Here is an 18,595-nt window from a genome sequence, read left to right on the forward strand (position 1 = left end):
AGGAAATGCAAAGTAAAGATGACAAGCAGTCACAACGTGCATCACAACCCGACTGAGTGAGTGACACATCTGTTACAGACTGCTGAGGAGCAGAAGGATCCTTCTTTTTATTGGACACAAAACCAGGACAACATGTTCAATACTGAGTTAAATTACATAAGATCAGTCAAGACATTTCACTCCAATTTTTAAATGTTTTTATAGCTAAGACTATTAATTATGCTATTAATTATTACATGTGGGGAGTGGAGACTGAAAGAACAGGGTGTTTACCAGCCAGGATGGGCCGAACAAAAGAGGCTTTTGAGTTCAGTTATAAGAAGTGTAGGATCCAGTACATTTGTAGCTTGAGTCAAGAGACGTTAACATTGTGAGGATGTCACTCTGGGCTCTGGGTAATGGTTTTGTTTTCACAATTTTTGCAAACCAAACAAACAGTCAATTACTGGAGAAAATAATCAGCAGATGAATCCATGATGAAAATAAGAACTTGTTGTAGTCCTGTACAAAACAGTTACAAAATCAGCTCCACCACAACCAACTAGGAAAATCCTGCTTTTACATGAATGCATAATTAATAATAATAATAACTTTATTTGTGGAGGACTTTTCGAGCTGAAAGCACTCATACTCATATATACCTGCATGCATACATATACACATTGCTGCAAATACATACACTCCCATACACACAATAAGTCTATCAACTGTAACAGTACCTTTTCAGATGAGATTTAAGGACGTGAACAGAGTCAGTTGATCTGATGCTCAGTGGGAAGCTGTTCCAAAGCCTAATGTAATAATAATATAGTATTTAGTATATATACTATATCTATTTATTACATATATTATCTTTGTATTATATCAATATATTATTTACAGTACATATACATATAGTATAACAGTCACAGGGGTCATTTTTCTGAACTGAGTGCTTTTACTTTCAATACATTTCTTACTTTAACAGTTCTAATGCAGGACTTGCTAACTGTAATGTAGTATTTTTACTGTGTAATATTAGTACTTTTACTCAAGTAAAAGATCTGATGCAGGGCTCCTAACTGTAACATAGTATGTACACAGTGTGATATTAGCTCAAGTAAAAGATCTGAATACTTCAACCTCCACTGGTGAAGCTGGTGAAGATGCTAAGAAAGACTCATACTGTTAAAAAAATGTAAACTGGAGCATGGCCACTGAAACAAATAAATATTAACATTATAGCCTACTACTAGCACTAATACTATTGCTAATAGGCCTAATAGTACTACTGATACCAATGATAATGATATCAATAGGAAAAAATAATAATTACTTTATTAGTTACATGCTGCAGGCTAAAAAATATTAACCCTTACAAGCATATGTCTGGTGATGCATCCAGAGGGCTATCCCTACTTTTTCCATTCAACGTCTCATCCACATGCATCCATGCATCCATCCATCAATTCGTCCATGCATCCATCCAGGGGACTGTATATGACTCTGTAGGCTTTTCCCGAGGGAGAGCACTGGATGGATGCCAAAAGGGGGCGTTTGTCTCATGCAGCCGGAGGGGCGGGACCAGAGGTGGGTGTGTGTCTCTCAGCTGATGCGCGTATCAACCGACCGACTCCATCATCAGCATCCGACGCTGACAGCGGTCGAAGACAGCATCCCTAATATAACCGACTCACGGTAACATCGCAGGATAATTCAGAGCCCGGCCGACCAGGACTGACGTTGCTGTCTTGTGACAATATTGTTTATTGAGGCTGCCATCTTACAAACCTGCGGAGCTGCAAAATAGTGAGTAGCCTTTGATGATGGACCGCCAGGATGCTACAATCGGTAAATCAAAGCCGCTGTCGTCAATGTCAATGACGCTGTGCATTTTAATCTGGATGTATTTTTTGATTCAGCGAGGGTCGTGCGTTTGTTTCCCGTCACGGGGCCTAGCGAGTAATTGTTTGGGAGCGCAGTCGATTCAGGGCTTGATGCGGATGCTGCTAAAGCCGCCCTTGCCGCCCAGGGATGCAGAGAAAAAGGGAGAGAGGGGGAGTCGTGAGGGGAGGGGATTGAGGCAGAGCAGCACATAGATAGGCAGTGTATTTTACTACTACTACTATTCACCCAAGTGGAAGTAAACCTCTAGTAAATGGGCTGAGAAGGGGAGGTGCACTGGCATGACTGCGTCTCTATCTATCTATCTATCTATCTATCTATCTATCTATCTATCTGTTATGCTACTGTACGATTTTGGTGATGTGCATGTTCATATGTGAGGGAGCTCTTCAATACCTAACGCTGTTGATGGCTACAGACTACAGCCATATAAACATAATAGCCTATATACAGCACAGCCAGTTTATTAGGTACACCTACAACAATCCTGCAGTAAATACCACCTTCATGAAGTTGATTTTGGAGGCTGCAGTTTGTGTTGATGTTGTTTTGCCTTACACTTAGAGGTGTCTCAGTATTTTGGGGCATATTTTTAGACTTTTGGAGACCCTGACTGGCTAGAGAGTTGTAGATGATGTGCCAGACTCAAATGGATGGATGTTGCCGTTACATGGTCAGCATCCTGCACCCCTCTGAGAGGTGTTTCTAATATTTAGTCTGCTCTTGCTGATATAAACGGGACACTTGACAGAATACTAGAAACACCTCTCGGTATAATGCGATACGGTTCAACTACACTGCAAACAACAGCCTCTGAATGTGCACTGAGTGGCCAATTTATTAGGTACACCAAGCTAAAAATACTCCAAACAAGAATTTAAATGCAGTACTTTTGTTTTTGCTCCCATTTTCACAGGTTTAAGTAAAAGATCTAGGACTTTTTATGCACTCAGTAGGTGTATTTCTCTTGAATTTTGGTTGTAAATTTGTTAAAATCTGTGACAGTGAGCACTTCTCCTCCTTCAAGACAGGTGTGGCACATCAAAATGCAGATTAAACAGCATCATTATTACCCAGGTGTGCTTTGGGATGGTCACAATAGAAGGCCGCTCTAAAATGTGCAGTTTGATCACTCAACACAAGTTTTGAGGAAGCGTGATGTTGGCACACTGACTGTAGGAATGTTAGAAATGTTGGTTCAATGACAAACAGCAGTAAGTTCAAGATCTTGGTGAGGAAGACGAGCATGCAGATGAGCTTCCCTGTGACGGTTTGTACAGTTTGTACAGAAAGTCCTTAGTTGGGTAAACCAGTTGTTGCATCAGGTGTCCAGGTGGTTGGTCTCAGAAGATCTTGCAGGTGAGGACGGCTGATGTGGAGGTCCTGAGCTGGTGTGGTTACACGTGGTCTGGGGTTGTAAGGCGGTTGGATGTACTGCCAAATTCTCAGACACAACATTGGAGATGGTTTATCATAGTGAAATGAACATTCAGTTCACGGGCAGCAGCTCTGGTGAACATTCCTGCAGTCACTGTGCCAGTGGGACGCTCCGTTAAAACTTGCTACATCTGTGGCGTTTTGTTGTGTGATCAAACTGCACGTTTTAGAGCGGCCATTTATTTTGACCATTCCAAGGCACACCTGGCTAGTAATGATGCTGTTTAATCAGCCACACCTGTCAGGTGGATGGATTATCCTAGAAAAGGATGAGTGCACACTAAGACAGCAAATTTGCGACCAAAATTTGAGAGACATAAATCTATTGAGTGGATAAAAAAAAAGTCTTACCTCTTTGATTAAACCAGTGAAAATACGAGCAAAAAAGTCTAACACAACAGCCCTGCAATGAATCCTTTAAAAGTTTTAGAAAGGTGTTGATGGTCATTTTGGAGGCTGTGGTGCTGTTGATTAGTATTCCATTATCCTGAGAGGTGTTTCTAATATTTTGTTCACCCCACTTGTATCAGCAAGGGTACACTAGATATTAGAAACACCTCTCTGTGTAACCAAGGCCAGATAAGGGCCCAGACTCACAATCCCTCAAAACAGTTTGCTCTGATCCCACGAAACAAACCAGTGTACCTAAACTGTCACTTAGCTCGTGCTTATTTGATTAAACATGAATTTGCTCAAGAATATTCTTCATGGATTATTTTATCAACTGCCAGTATAATAAATAGTAACGGTGCCATGTTAGATTTTGATACAGGATGCAATACAACATAGTACAATTCAACAGCACTACAGACTACATCTGTGACATTGAATCAACACCTCTCCAAAACATTTCAAACAAAAGAAACTTAACATTATAACATTAATGAAGGTAGGATTCATTGCAGGATTGTTGTACTAGATTGCATTATTTTTAGCTAGGGGTACCTAATAAACTGGCACTGAGGGTATACTCAGGGGATGGACCCATCAATAGGAATACCTGTACACTACAGCCTCGTGCAAACCAATACAACAGCACTGCAGCAGATCTTTATGGATTTACAGTGTATAGATGTTGATATTGAGACTGTTCTAGAAAAGTGTTGACAAAGCTTTTGGGCCGTAGTTTGTGGTATTTTTGTGTTGGGTTGTACTGTACTTTAATGTAAAGTATTCCAGTTGTTTTGTTAAGCAGTCTAATACGCCACCAATGACTACAGCTTAAAAAGTTATCATAGAATTAAATAGACCTCTTAACAGCCATAAACATACTTTTATCAGCTTGATATATTGTGACTTTAACTAGTTTTACATGAATTGCTTATGAACCTGATTTTGATTTTATATGATCTGTATCTGCAATTAGAGTTGAAAGTACTTTTTACACACCTCTATCCTAAAACCACATCCTAAATATGTCTATTTGGATTTGCGATAACTGTTAAAACAGGGAGTGCAACCTCTCTGGTGTGTAATTGATCTCAAATGTGGGATAATACACATTTTTTGGCAACCAAAATGAATATACATATTTATCGTATGGCCAGTACAACATATACGTACATCATTAAATAGTTTCTTGTTTGGTGAAATAGCAATGCTTTACAGTCAAGTCCGTATTTTGTCACCTTTATTAAATGTGAAAAGCCCATATGGTTTACCTCTTATACTATGCAGGATTGCCTGTAGCTGTTTGTAAACACGCTTGCCATTGAAAGTGACAGTAAAAAAACCCCAGATTCACTCTCATTTGGTGTTTTACCTCATTATATTTGCGTTTTTTGGTGCCTGCTGCTTAAAGTCTGGCACCTGGTCACTACCTTTTATAAAGCCCTGACCTCACTTGAGCACTGTGGGGGTACACGCCCATAAACATCCCTAACACAGAAAATAAGAAGAAAATAAGAAAACACAGGCAGAGGGCAGAGTCTCTACAAAAAAATACACCACCACACACTTGTCATTAAGGACATGTGAGAGGGATTCCTTCAATATGATTCCATATATTGTCTTTTTAGGAAAATCCTGAATAGTATATCTTTAAATTATCTTCTAGATATTGGTTTTAATAGGGTGAAAAATATCTTAATGTGGAAAGATCTGTGGATCCTTATACAATGAGGAAGCAAAGCAAGATCTATCTGATACAGATCGAATAAAACTGAGCATTATTAACTTCACAAAGACATGATTTACTGCAGGGCTGTTGTTTTCTATTGTATCACAGCGTTTCTCAGTCGCTTTGGCTCATTTTTTGAAACAACCTTAACATTCTCTGAACTGTAAGTGCACTGTCACAACTGGTTCATGGGACATCACAACTATTTTGCATGTCTGCACAAGGAAGTAACTCAACCCAAACATTTCATCCATGCTGAAAAACCTAGCAGTTCTGTCAGATTGAGGGCCACTTCCACCAAATTGAAAAACTGTTTTGCGATCGTGTTAGCAGTACCATGGCAGTCAACTCTGGAAATGTTTTTTATATATAAATCTCTGTTTTGTTCTACGTTTTGTTGACTCTGACTGCTTACTGTAATATACAAGAATGTTAGTTTGCCTATCTGAATGCTGTTGTGTATCACACCGAGCTTTGTAGATTCTGATTTCAAGAGTGGGTAAAAGTTTACTTGGAAAAGTCAGTACTGTACAGTGCTATTGTACACAGAAAAAGGGATATGCACATTTGTATGTTTGCAGTTAATTTATTTGTGTAGCAGTTTATTAAATTTACTGTACACTAAAAATTCACCTTTCATCTTTCATGTTAAGTTACATACAGTGACCAGATTAAGATTTATCACTGTCACCTGGCAGGTATTTTGCCTTTTTAGCAAACATCACAGTCATTCCATGTCAGTCCATATTTATGGAATATGCATGTATGTTTGCCAGATTTTGATAACTGAATGGATCATTTTGCATGTGATGGCTCAAATGATGGGAGAATGTTAAGAAGTTGTGAAGAGTATGACAATATTATTGAGTATCAGCTCTGATCGGCAAGTGCAAGTGGTTATTGCGCAAACTGAAGACAGTTATACTTACTCTTTTGCACACATATGCCAAAACACATGCAATTTGCTTGCATAAATAAGAAATTCAAAACTGTTGTGAACAACAAACTAATTGTGCAGAGATTTGAACTTATTGTTTTGAACAAAAAAATCATTTAAGAATTGAGCCAAAGCAAATGAGAAAAACTGTAAACCTGTTGTACACAGGTGTTCCTGTATTTATGTCCACAAAATGCAAACAGACGAATACCTTCCTCCAGATTAATGCGGCTAATAGACACAAAATGTGGTGTAATTTCTGTTTTGCACTGTATTAGTTTGAGCGATCTCTTTGCCCCACATCCCTTCACTTATGCACTTAACAAAACAGCCAAAAGTAACTCTGAGTGTCCTCACTCTTAGCTACAAAGTGTACCCCATAAACAGAAAGTAACACTGTTGATTTTATCATTAAACTGGAGGACAGGTTTTATTTTGACTCTTATTCATACACTAACGATACAGATATTTGTCCAAACTTTTCTGTCAGACCTGTTTCATTTTTATCATGGTGGGAGGACCACGCTGCCCCTGTATGTGGGTTGGAGTCTATTCTGCATTAGCTATTATTGTATAACTAGTTATTATGCAATTACAATATTGTATAACTCCTTTCGTTTTTCTGTGTTCCTCTAGTGTGTGTGCCCCCACTACCTGCATTAGGTTGTGATGACCCACACTACTTCCAAATGTATCTGTGACCCTCCCCAAACCTGACTCCTAACCTCTAATCCCTGACCTTTGACCCCCACTATGGGCAGTGTTGGCAGTGGGGTGGCAGGAGAGCAGGAGTTTGCCATGAAGTCTGTGGGCACGAGGACCACCCTGCCACGAGCACCTCCTCTCTCTCGCCGTTGCCCTGCCGACCGCAGCTGCAGCGCAGAGCGTCTGCCCCGCCCTCCGGCGACTATATCAGACGGGACGGCTTCTAGCGATGAACGTGGGAGTGTTAGTATTGGGACTGGGACCTGTACTGGGACTGACCGGCCCACCGAAACAGCCTCCTCCACCAACACTGAATGTACCATGACGGCCCCGTCCAACAACAACCAGTTGGAGTGTGGCAACGGAGCAGGCAGGCGGGAGAGGGAGTGGGAGAGGGAGAGGGAGAGGCAGCGTGAGAGGGGTAGAGACAGGGACCGGGACCGAGACTGGGACAGAGAAAGGTTAGAGAGGGAGCGAGAGAGGGAGAGGAACCGGGAGAGGGAGCGAGAACGAGTGGAGAGGGAGAGGCTGGAGCGGGAGAGGGAGCGGGAGAGGGAGAGAGCCAGGGAGAGGGAAAGAGAGAGGATCGAGAGGGAGAAGATAGAAAGGGAGAGGGAGCGAGAGAGAGAAAGGGAGAGGGAGAGGGAACGAGAGAGGCTGGAGAACGAGAGGATGGAGAGGGAGAGAGAGAGGGAGATGCAGGCTGCAGGTTTGGATGTTTGTGGAAACATTGTGGGCCGGGGAGCAAACGAGAAGAACAGTGTTGGCATGAACCAACACCAGCACAGAGAGATGGCAGCCGCCAGAGGTGACAGTGAGAACAATCCAGGCAGCCATAACCCTCCGAACCACAACCCGCCCAAGATCCTGCCAGTGTCGGGAAAACTGGAGCAGGTACTTTAAGATTTAGGACAGTGGTTCCAAACCTGGGGTCCATCGTCGATGTAAAACTGCTGAAATCATATATTAGCTTTGGCTGAAGGAGAACTAAAGTGATCATCTCAGAGCCAGTATGGATAAGAGGAATGATTATAGCCACCAATGACATTTTATGGACATCTTGTTATAGTTTATTTGCCGGATATCAGACAGAATTGTCAACTTACACTCCATTTCCATCTTCAGTCTGATATTACATCCATTCTGACAGATTTCCATGGTTGAGGGGGATTCAATTCTTCCTAATCAATCACTAGAAACCAGCAGATCTGACGCCATTTGAAGCTGACGCTGATGTGTAACCATGCCAACATACTGGCTTTGCTGGTGTTTTAAGAGCAGAGCAGAGCAAAGTTAAAACAAACTACGATGTCAGGCGATATTGAGAAGACCTGACAATTTAGAACAGCTTCGGTAGCAGAGTCTGTCTCGTCTATAGCGTTTGCCATTGTTGTTATTACTCCTCATTTGGTTTCAGCTTGACAACAACTTGAAAACAGCAGTTTGGTGCTGATTGGCTTATCGTAGGTCCCCCCACGCCACTCATTGGATTGATTGCTTTTTAACCGAGAAATGTTCATGTCATGGTGCCAGACGAATAAGTCAACATGGTGGAGCAGGCGGATTCAAAGGTCTGGACCCAGGCAAGATAGGTGTTGAAAATAATCTAAAACCCTACCTGTAAAGTCATGATTTATGCTATCTGGCCTCAAAAAGTACCTCAAAAAATAAACCAAGTGCATCTACAGCAGTTCCACATATATCATAACATGTATGATGCATGTCCCATATTGTGTTATCATGCTCAACACACCACAGCACTGAATTTTATCATTGAATCTTTTACCACAGTGTACTTTTGTCTCTGAGCTGCATTCGTGTATCTCTTATTTCTCTTGCTGTCTTCCCCTCCTTCCTCCATCTCTCTCGTAGGCGATGCAGAACAACTCAGGCCTTGTTCGTCCCTCTGCCTTCAAGCCGGTGGTTCCCAAGAGCTTCCACTCCATGCAGAACCTGGTGGGGCAGGCAGGAGGGGCTGGGAGCGAGGGCAAGACTGAGGCAAGGAGTGAAGGGTTCAGTGAGAGCAGAGGAGGCAGGAGAGGCAGGGACGGAGCAGGAGGAGAATCAGGAGAGGTCCCAGAGGCCCTGCTCCTGGACCAGGACAGCCCAGTGAGGGTCAGCAGAAGTGAGGGCGGGGGAAATGGTAATGAAGTGGTTCAGGGAGGGATGTCTGACTCAGGGAGGAACTCCCTGACCAGCCTGCCCACCTATACAGGCTCGGGGTCCGGTTGCGGGCCCCCAGCAGTCCTGGGGCCTCTCAGTGCTTCCACCAGCCACATCAACAGATTGGGCATGGTTGGGGCAACTGCAGGTCTGGACAAGCTGGAAAAGCCTGGTTACCAGGTGAGGCCTTCATCCATTCTCACTTAGTCTGTTACCTCGCTGTCAACATCATCTTTAATGTGTCTTGATGTGGTTCTCTCCTCCAGAACGGTCTCAGTGCCTCAGACAGTGGCCGGTCCTCCTCAGGAAAGAGCTCCTCGTCCTATCAGAGGCTGAGCCACCTGAGTGATGCCCCAGCACCTCTACGCCCTTCCCCCTCCTCCGATGACATCATCCAGGACTTGGAGGACCGCTTATGGGAGAAAGAGCAAGAGGTCAGAGGCCATTCAGAAATGTTTGATGAGCAGTTTATTTCATAGTCTCACATTTTGTCATCCAAGTTGGATTTTAATCCACCTTTACTACTCACACTAACCAGCTGCTCCTTGGCCTTTTCTTTTCTACCAGGTGCAGCATATGCGCAGAAACCTGGACCAAAGTGAGGCAGCGATCATTCAGGTGTTTGAGGAGAAACAACGTGTCTGGGAGCGACAGATGGACGAGCTGAGACAAAACTATGCCTCGCGCCTGCAGCAGGTGACCTCACTGCTTATTTTGATCCAGCTAAACATCCGCCGGATGTCGATGCACTTTATTTTTCTTTACAAGCATCTTGAGTCCAAATGTAACAACAGGATGTCCTTGTTGAAGAAGCAGTGCTGAAGAGCAACACATGACTATACACAGAGAAAAAAATGTATGCTTTTGAGACACTCATAGTGGGTTTACATTCATTCATTAACAACACTATCTAAAAGGCATTTAGACCGAATCATCCCCAGGTATACAACATTTAACAAGTCTAAATTTTGCCATTGCAGGATCTGTATATATATGATCCACATACAGATGGATACACTGTATTTGTCCATTTTTTTCTGCAGGTTACCCGTCGTGCTCAGCGCTCCCAGACTGCCTTGCAGGCCCAGATAAGCCGTCTGTCCCAGGACAAGAGGAGGCTCCAGGAGGAGATGGCGGCTCTATTGGCCCAGAGAGAGGAGCTGGAGAGAAAGTGTCTGGATTACAGGAAGGAGCAGGCTGACATCTTGCCTCGTCTGGAGGAGACCAAGTGGGAGGTGAGATATGAGTATATGAGTTGGTGTGCTTGACTAGTTCAGTAAAATGTTATCAGGGTTACATCATGGTAGACTGAGCAGTGGAGCACTGAGTATAAGGGTGTGTGTGTGTGTGTGTGTGTGTGTGTGTGTGTGTGAAGCTGCCTATGACTGTGAGTCTGTGTGCTCAAGCAGCCCACTTGTATGCAATGGGATAGGGAGCATATTTACTAAAAACACTACTATAAAAAAAGATATACCACTCACTTATTCACTCATTCTTCATGTGGCAGGTGTGCCAGAAGGCAGGAGAGATCTCCCTGCTGAAGCAGCAGCTGAGGGAGAGTCAGGCTGAAGTGACCCAGCGAGCTGGAGAGATGGTGGCCCTGAGAGGCCAGCTGAAGGAGCTCAACGCCCAGCTGAGGGAGCGGGAGGAGACCATGCTGGGCCTGAAGGACTCCTACAGCACCAAGAGTCTGGAGCTGGAGAAGTGTGAGGGAGAGCTGAGGAGGACTCTGTCAGAGGTGGGTTTTTCCAATTACACGTTAATTAACACACAGCAGGGTTTAACATTGAGGGTTATAAATAACAGTAAAACACAAACAGATGGATCATTTACAAAACATAAAAATCCATTTAAACTCTCCAAACGTAATAAAAATAATTTACTATTAGTCAGGTTATTCATCAGATTTCTGAATTGGCATTGTAACCAAAACATAGGGCTTCCTGGTATCCCATAATTCAGCATACAGACCACTTAAAACCACGTTAAAAGGGATACTTTGCCATTTTTTAATCAGCTCAATTTTCACTGGCTCTAGGGCTGCTGCTCTAACTACAGATTGGGAATAGGAATAATGAATACTATGCTTTGGATAATATAAAATACAAATTGAAGATAAATATACAAACAGATACCAATGCAAATACAGATGGTGCATAGGCTAACATAACCGGTGACTTAAAGTCCAACTTTTTTTGTCAAAGGTGCTTAAACATTAAAACCGTGTTAAAAATGGAATAAGGGATGCTGGGAAATATAATAATGCAAACAGAAATTGAAATCTAAATAAATACAAATGCAAATTGTGCAAAGGTTAACATAACCTGTGACTGACCGACAGTCCAGCAGCCTTAACACAGCCTCGAGAGCCCAGTCTTATGAAAAGACCATCTTTCCAGCAGTGAAATACTTCTTTAAGTGTCTCTGATAAAACCCTTTCACTGTAAGATCTAAGATATGATGGTATCTTGTGTATAGGAGTTTATAAGTGAACAGAAACCAGTGCCAGCCCAGCATCTGAAAACATGTGTTTGCAGCAACCAAGGACTGAAAATTGGAGACAGAGAAATACTGTAGGGTTTTGTCCCAATATTATGTGCATAGATTGTATTGTAAAGCTTTGATTCACTCCATTTTGGTCAAGATAACTAAGTAGGTTAATTCATGAGCATTAATATTTTGAGAGTACGTCAGTGTCAAGGACCAGGCAGTGAGGCAACAAGGACACAGGAGTTGTTGACAAAATCATGGGTTTTTATTTACCCCCAAAAAAATGCATGAAAAATTACAAACCAAGAAATGAGCGACTAGGCCCATAAAAGAGGTCAACATAACATAACTATACTCAATATAATAACTAAACAGGGTGTTAACAGAACAAACTGACTTGTCCAAATGGCACACGAGGGAGCATATATGGTGGCTTGGCCAAACCAAATAATACACAAGGGGTAACCAAAATGGATGGCAACTGCAACTACACTCAAAGAGAAACAAACTAAACCCAAAACCCAAACCAAAACCTTTTGCCGCACCAGGAATGGACCTCCCTCCCCAAACCATCATGGTAACTCAAAGACAAAGAAACAAATGATTAATATCAAACAATTTGCCTGTATAACGTTACAATGCTAGAATGTACACTTAAATTAAACAATGTAAGGTTAAAAGCAAATAAACAGATTCTAAATCAAACCAACTGTGTGATGTAAATTGTTCAGGTATGGGTGACCATAAATGAAAATAACCTGTGTAGATAACAAAATTGAGTTGACTATAAATGTGTTTAAAGAGTGTGGATTGGAAAAAACGTCACCATGTGTGGCTGTGACCATCACAGTCAGTCTTATTATCATTTCATTATGAAGAGCATCAAGGATTGTCTTTTTTTTGTTTTTTGTTTTTTTTGGAGGCCAACATATATTCACTTACATGTGCTTTGGTCACCAGTCAGCCAAATTTGATGCCTTTTCTAATAATACAGTGAGGGTAATAAAATGAATTTAAAGCCAAATAGTTTGTTTCAGTGTCTGGTTGGAAAATCTGATCTATTGCATTTTGCATATTAGTAGTATTTATATTAGTAAAGTACATTAGTAGTATGGACATTATTCTTACTATACATGCTGACCAGAATCTCCATCAGCTATGTTTAAAAATGATGGTCACATATTATCCCAAAATGCATGAAACATACCACAAGCTGTGGGATGTAAGGCTCACATTATCCCAGGCCTAAGTTGAAAATCTTGTGTGGTTGCAGGGAATGGTCTACTTTATCAAAGGCTTTAGAGGGGTCTAAAAAAAGAGCAATGCAACGTTGATTACTATCCAAAGCAGTCAAAATACAGTTTACAACAAGCAAGATTGCAGGATTGGGATGTTTACCACTAAATCTAGATTGTTGAGCATTTAAATCCTCAAAATCCTTCGAAGGGATTCCAGAAACTTGGCGAGGAGACTAGGACAAATTGAGGATTGGGCAACATTATACATTACAGCTGCAGCAATTTTTCCCTTTGTGCAGCGTGAGCTCATAAGCAGATCACACACATATGATATGTATATGTGATGTGTGCTCTTATACTAAAGATGCAGAACATTTAAGAGCAATATTATCTCTTTTTAGAGACAGTTTATGATTTTTTCTCAAGCTTTTATCTCAGGCAACTTACAAGTCACTGTTCTTCATGTGTTACAAAAAAGGTATTCACATGATTCACCATGAAAACACTCTGCAACATTAATCAAAAAGATGACAGATTTAAATTCATCAGCATGTTTAAATAATAGTTTAATAAAAATGATGATGATGACGATGATGATGATGATGAAATGATGTCAGACAACAGCTTTAATATGCTAATAGCCTGGACTAAATTGATTGCCATCCCACTATCCTGCAGCGCCCACTTTTTTTTGTGTATGCTATAGTCTACCCTGATACAGCTGACTGGTCCAACAAATGATAGTACAATTATCCATCACTGCAGCTATCAGTCATACAATCCTATTTTGAGTGTGCAAATGTAAAGCATACACATGTGCATGCTTGCATTCATGCATGCATGTACATCAAGCACAGCTGGATGCATATTTGTTTAATGTTTTTGCACATCATCTGTGTTTATGTATATAACTATGAACACTATTTATGCTTATGTTTTTGTGTGCTGCTGTTTTGATCTTTTATTCTATTTTAGTGTAGGAGACATGAGGATTTTTTTTGTAGGGGTGGCCAGATGGGGGCTCCTGAAAATCTTGGTGGCAGATTAAAACTAAAAGCCATAACCAAATTTCAGGCCTTCGTGTATGCTGTTTAAGTATATCTGATGTGCATAATACAGGTACAGTTAACATTTGGAGTTCCACAACAATCATTGTCATTTTAATGTATTATGTATCTGTATGTTTTAGGCAATTCATTGTTCTTCAAATAGGCTGATTGTCCTTGTCCTTAAAAAGACATATACACCTTTAATTTAATAGAGTACACTGATTGTACAGAGCTAAACATTTACTGGGAACAAGCCTCAAGATTAGGGAAGACTCGTGGGTACCCATAGAACCCGTGTTCATTCAGATATCTTGAAGTGACAGTTCAAGGGACCCCGTTAAAATGGTCATGCTAGTTGTTACTTAAGAGTGTTATTTTGCCCCCTTCCCAACAATCTATGTCAACATGGATGGTACCAATGGGTGCCTTAGGTTGTCTTGTTTCACAAGTTATCACTATGTTTACACAAGCTTAATAAGTGAGTGATCCACAGCTTTTTAAAAACAGTAATGTCGAACCCCTGGTCCCCCCTTGTGGGGCATCACTGGAAGGCACCTTGTGTGTGATTGTGCACCTTAAAAATGCTGCCTTTGAATTGACTTTACATATTGACAGTCTAATCCTACATTAAGAACTAAATTATATTTTCCTGTGATATCTTATATTTTTCTTTCCACAGGTGTCCATCCTCAGAGAGAAGCTGGGTGTTTTTGAGGCTGAGGTGCTCAGTTTGAAGCGGGCTCTGAGTGAAGTGAGCAGAGGAGCAGAAGTTGTTGTGAGCCCGAACTTAGCTGCTGCAGGACTGTTGCCACCGTGGGGAATTGTCCACTGCCCACGTAACCCCAGTGAGCCCTCAGCCAACTCTCTCACCCCCACATCTGACACCCTGCTGAGTCTTCAGAGTGATGAAGCTAAAGCCCAAAGGCAGGAGGCTCAGAGACAGGAGAGGCAGCAACGCGAAGAAGCTCAGTGGCGTGACGTGCAGCAGCGGCAAGATGCCCACATGCAGCAGGACATGCGAATGCGTCAGGATTCCCAAATCCGACCAGAGGCCCAACTCCGCCAGGACGCCCAGCTTCGTCAGGAGGCTCACCTCCGCCATGAAGCCCAACTTCGCCAAGAAGCACAGCTGCGCCAAGAGGTGCAGCTCCGTCAGGAGGCCCAGCTCTGCCATGAGGCCCAAATGCGACAAGAAGCCCAGCTACGTCACGAGGCCCAACTCTGCCAGGAAGTGCAACTGCGTCAGGATGGCCACCAGCAACAGCGAGGCCAGGAGGGTCACTGGGATGAGGCAGGGGAGCTGCGCAGGCAACTGGAGCAGCTGCAGGCTGCATTGCGTCTGGAGCGGCAGCAAAGGGAACGTCAGGCCCTCAACTTTGACCAGGAGCGACACACCTGGCAGGACGAGAAGGAGCGGGTTTTGAAATACCAGGCACAGCTGCAGCTCAGCTATGTGGAAACACTGCAGAAGAACCAAGCTTTGGAAAAACGTATGAGCCAGCTGGGAGCCAAACCGACCACGACGTCCACAACCACCACTATTACTACAACCACCACCACCTCCCCCACCTCCTCCAATTCTCCACCTCCACCACCAGCCCTCTCACCTTTGTCTCCTCAGCCCCCACCCTCTCTCCCTGGCCCCATCGCCCTGACCATCTCCCCACCTTGTGAAGACCAGAAGGGCCCTCCTTCTCTTCACCAGCTGGCCAATCCCTGGGCAGGACCCTCACGCCTGGAGAGGATAGAGTCCACTGAGATATAGAGACAGCTCCATGACAAATTGTCCAGTTCAAAACACTCACAGTGACAAGGCCTCTCACACAAAACTACTTCAGCATACAGTTGAAAAACATTTCAGTCTACAATAGAATAAATCAGTACAGTCTGACATACTTTTCAAAGCAACTATTGACACTAAACAGCAACAAAGGCCGACTCTGACATTATCAGTAAAAAGCAGATCATCTGAACAGGAAGTTGAACCTCATTCAATCTATCAATGATTTTACAACCTCCTAAGCAGCCTTTCTCTCACTAGTTGCACACTACTACATCCTACCTGATCAGTGTTCATGAGAAGTGTGCCACACTGATGAATGGCAGAATAGCAAAATGTTAAATGACAATGTTTAGATGACAGCACTAATACAGGGGTCATTTAATGCCCAATGCTAGAAAAGGACCAAGACAATCAGGGATATTGTCAGAAATTGTCAACAAGAATATTATGCGGTATTTATTCATTGTAAGTCTGTGTCACTGGTTATGTAAAAGTAGAAATAGTGGTCGGAGTGTGTGATGTTAACTTGCATTTTTGGCCAGAGAGCGCCTTACTCCATTCTCTCCAGCATGTGTACGAGAATAACAAATGCTGGGGATAGATTAAAAAAAAAAAAAAATCAAGAGCGTGTTATCATTTTCAGTGCTTTAATTATAATATCAGCAAACCAGTATTACACATGGCTGGACTATTTCATTTAAAGCCCAGCAGATATCGACGTCAAATGTCACACAGGCTGATCCTTGATTCAGTTTTCAAGTCATTTCATGCACAGGGTCTGACATGCATGACCCATCTGAACACATCACTAAGACCAACAGAGTTTATATTTTCTACAAATTGAATTAAATAGATATGTTTAGCAGATAATCAACCCCGAGTGAATAGAGAATATGTTTTAAGACGTGGGAGAACCTGGTTCGCCTTTATTGTGGATCGACTGTAGTGACTAAAAACAAACACTAGAGGTCATTAGAGAGCTGTCGCAGCTCTGCCGACTCAAATTTCTTCTCACTGAGCTGCAAGGAGAATGTGAAAGGAAGCACACAATTTGAATTTGGTTATTATGATAATTGTGTCGTTCACTTTGTGCATTTACAGCCAAGAAATCTGAGAAATCAGTCAGTGTCCCCAAAGTTAAAAAATAAAATTTATAGAATGTATGATATACTAGAAAGAAAACTTATAACAGTTATAGATTGTAAATGTGAGTGCGTGTGTGAGGGAGAGTGTGTGAAAGAGGGTGTGTGCATGTGTGTATACATATGAAAAGCTTCATCTTATGAGATTGAGGATAGAGGGACTAGTGGCAATAGAGCAAGTGAAGATATATTAAGAGCAAAGGGATTTGGGGGGGGGGGCTTTAAGTACAGTAAGATGTACATCAAAGCTTGATACAAGGGCAGTGAGGCTGAACATTCAAACAGAGGGAGTCTGTATATCCTGGAAAACTCTACTTTCTTCTGTATAGTTCATTTAGACAAAGCAGGGGAGAAGGAAGTTAAAAAAAAACTGAAAAATGGAAAGTCTGCCTCTTCAACGGAAGCATTCAGGCTAACTGCACTATGTAGTGTCCTACACACAAGTTATGATGTACAGTAGACTCAGATGTGAATATCATGGCTTTTATATGTGTTGTTTATGCCAGCATACAAAGATGTTGCTCAAGAATATTAACTTATCTCTAAGGTATTACATAGTATTATCATCTTTATTACTGTTATTATATTATGGTGAACTGACAGAGAAAATATGTGCCATTTGAGCTTTCCTTTATGTGTTTTTTTTAACTGTGTAGATAGCCTATTGGCCTACCATGATGGTGCAATCATAGCAACCCTGTCCAAAAATGATGTTCCTTTTGATGTAGGTGATAAATGTAGTTACAGTATTGCATTGTTTAGAGAACAAAATGCTACCGATTTTATACATGTTTCAAATTTATTGTTTGCATTTATGTTATTAGTACTGTTCTGGCTTGATTAAAACCACCCCTTTGTTAAAATTCAGCGGAACTAATAAAGATATGTGAATAATTCAGCACTTTTTTGTCACTGAGCAAATCATTTGTCCTGTGTCTACTGGAGTTTACGCTTTGACTGACCAATAGAAATATTTGTAGTCATCCAAATATTGGAATACAAGATTATATATATTGTAATAGTGGTTCTCAACCTGGGGCTCAGGACTTAAGGAATAATTCTCAGAGGTCGTGACATGATTAACAAGATTAAAGAGGGGAAAAAACATATTTCTGCTCCACAAAGTCAGACTTATTTTTCTGACTGTTGTCCAATCACATTTTCTTGTTAACTACTTCTATTTTACTCCACCAGACCTCTAAAAAGTATTTAAACAAAATGCACTGTACACTTTGGTTTATCTGGCCATTGGTGGAAGAGGCATTTAGAGCTTGTACTTAGAAGTAGCAATCAAACTGTAGAAGTATTCCATTACAAGTAAATGTCCTGCATAGGAAATCTTAAAAGTACTTCAGTATTATCAGCAGAATAAGGATCCAAAGTAAATTACACAGAATGTATTAGTACAGTATGTCATTTAATATAGGTACAGCTGGTTTAGGTAGAGATCTTTTTAACCACTTAATGTGCTGTTGGGTAGTTTAATCTGTAGCAATGCACTTACTTGACCCTATACTTCATTTGACTTAACTTGACCTGTTGCTCCTGTTCATGGACACTGTTTGTGCCAGCTAGTGCTAGTGAAAGCACAGTACACTACTAAAAACAACATGCCAGCCATCTCTGCCAAGTCAGTCTGCAGCCGATC

General features: G+C 41.7%; 1 protein-coding gene across 4 annotated transcripts; it reads left to right on the forward strand.

Moving 5' to 3' along the window:
* The first annotated feature begins 1,576 nt into the window (after nt 1-1,576).
* Nucleotides 1,577-17,848, forward strand: lzts3b (leucine zipper, putative tumor suppressor family member 3b). Of its 4 annotated transcripts, none has more exons than XM_033619656.2 (8): nt 1,577-1,830; nt 7,014-7,976; nt 8,955-9,425; nt 9,512-9,679; nt 9,813-9,941; nt 10,289-10,480; nt 10,753-10,983; nt 14,702-17,848. In XM_033619656.2, exons 2-8 carry the CDS (start codon nt 7,131-7,133, stop codon nt 15,785-15,787), a joined length of 3,123 nt encoding a protein of 1,040 aa, XP_033475547.1. In that variant the 5' UTR covers nt 1,577-1,830; nt 7,014-7,130; the 3' UTR covers nt 15,788-17,848. The 4 variants fall into 4 exon arrangements, with proteins under 4 accessions (XP_033475547.1, XP_078026760.1, XP_078026759.1 ...); XM_078170634.1 differs by having other exon boundaries at nt 7,139-7,976; XM_078170633.1 differs by having other exon boundaries at nt 1,577-1,788.
* Nucleotides 17,849-18,595: the final 747 nt, after the last annotated feature.

This window comes from Epinephelus lanceolatus, chromosome 9, assembly GCF_041903045.1.
Source record: "Epinephelus lanceolatus isolate andai-2023 chromosome 9, ASM4190304v1, whole genome shotgun sequence".
NCBI lineage: Eukaryota > Metazoa > Chordata > Actinopteri > Perciformes > Serranidae > Epinephelus > Epinephelus lanceolatus.

What these genes read in the sequence shown, in the direction of transcription:
- lzts3b (XM_033619656.2), top strand. Translation starts at nt 7,131, where the DNA reads ATGGGCAGTGTTGGCAGTGGGGTGGCAGGAGAGCAGGAGTTTGCCATG. An exon ending in TGGAAAAGCCTGGTTACCAG is followed by an intron (nt 9,426 to 9,511) that starts GTGAGGCCTTCA and finishes TCTCTCCTCCAG; the next exon opens with AACGGTCTCAGTGCCTCAGA. An exon ending in TGGAGGAGACCAAGTGGGAG is followed by an intron (nt 10,481 to 10,752) that starts GTGAGATATGAG and finishes TTCATGTGGCAG; the next exon opens with GTGTGCCAGAAGGCAGGAGA.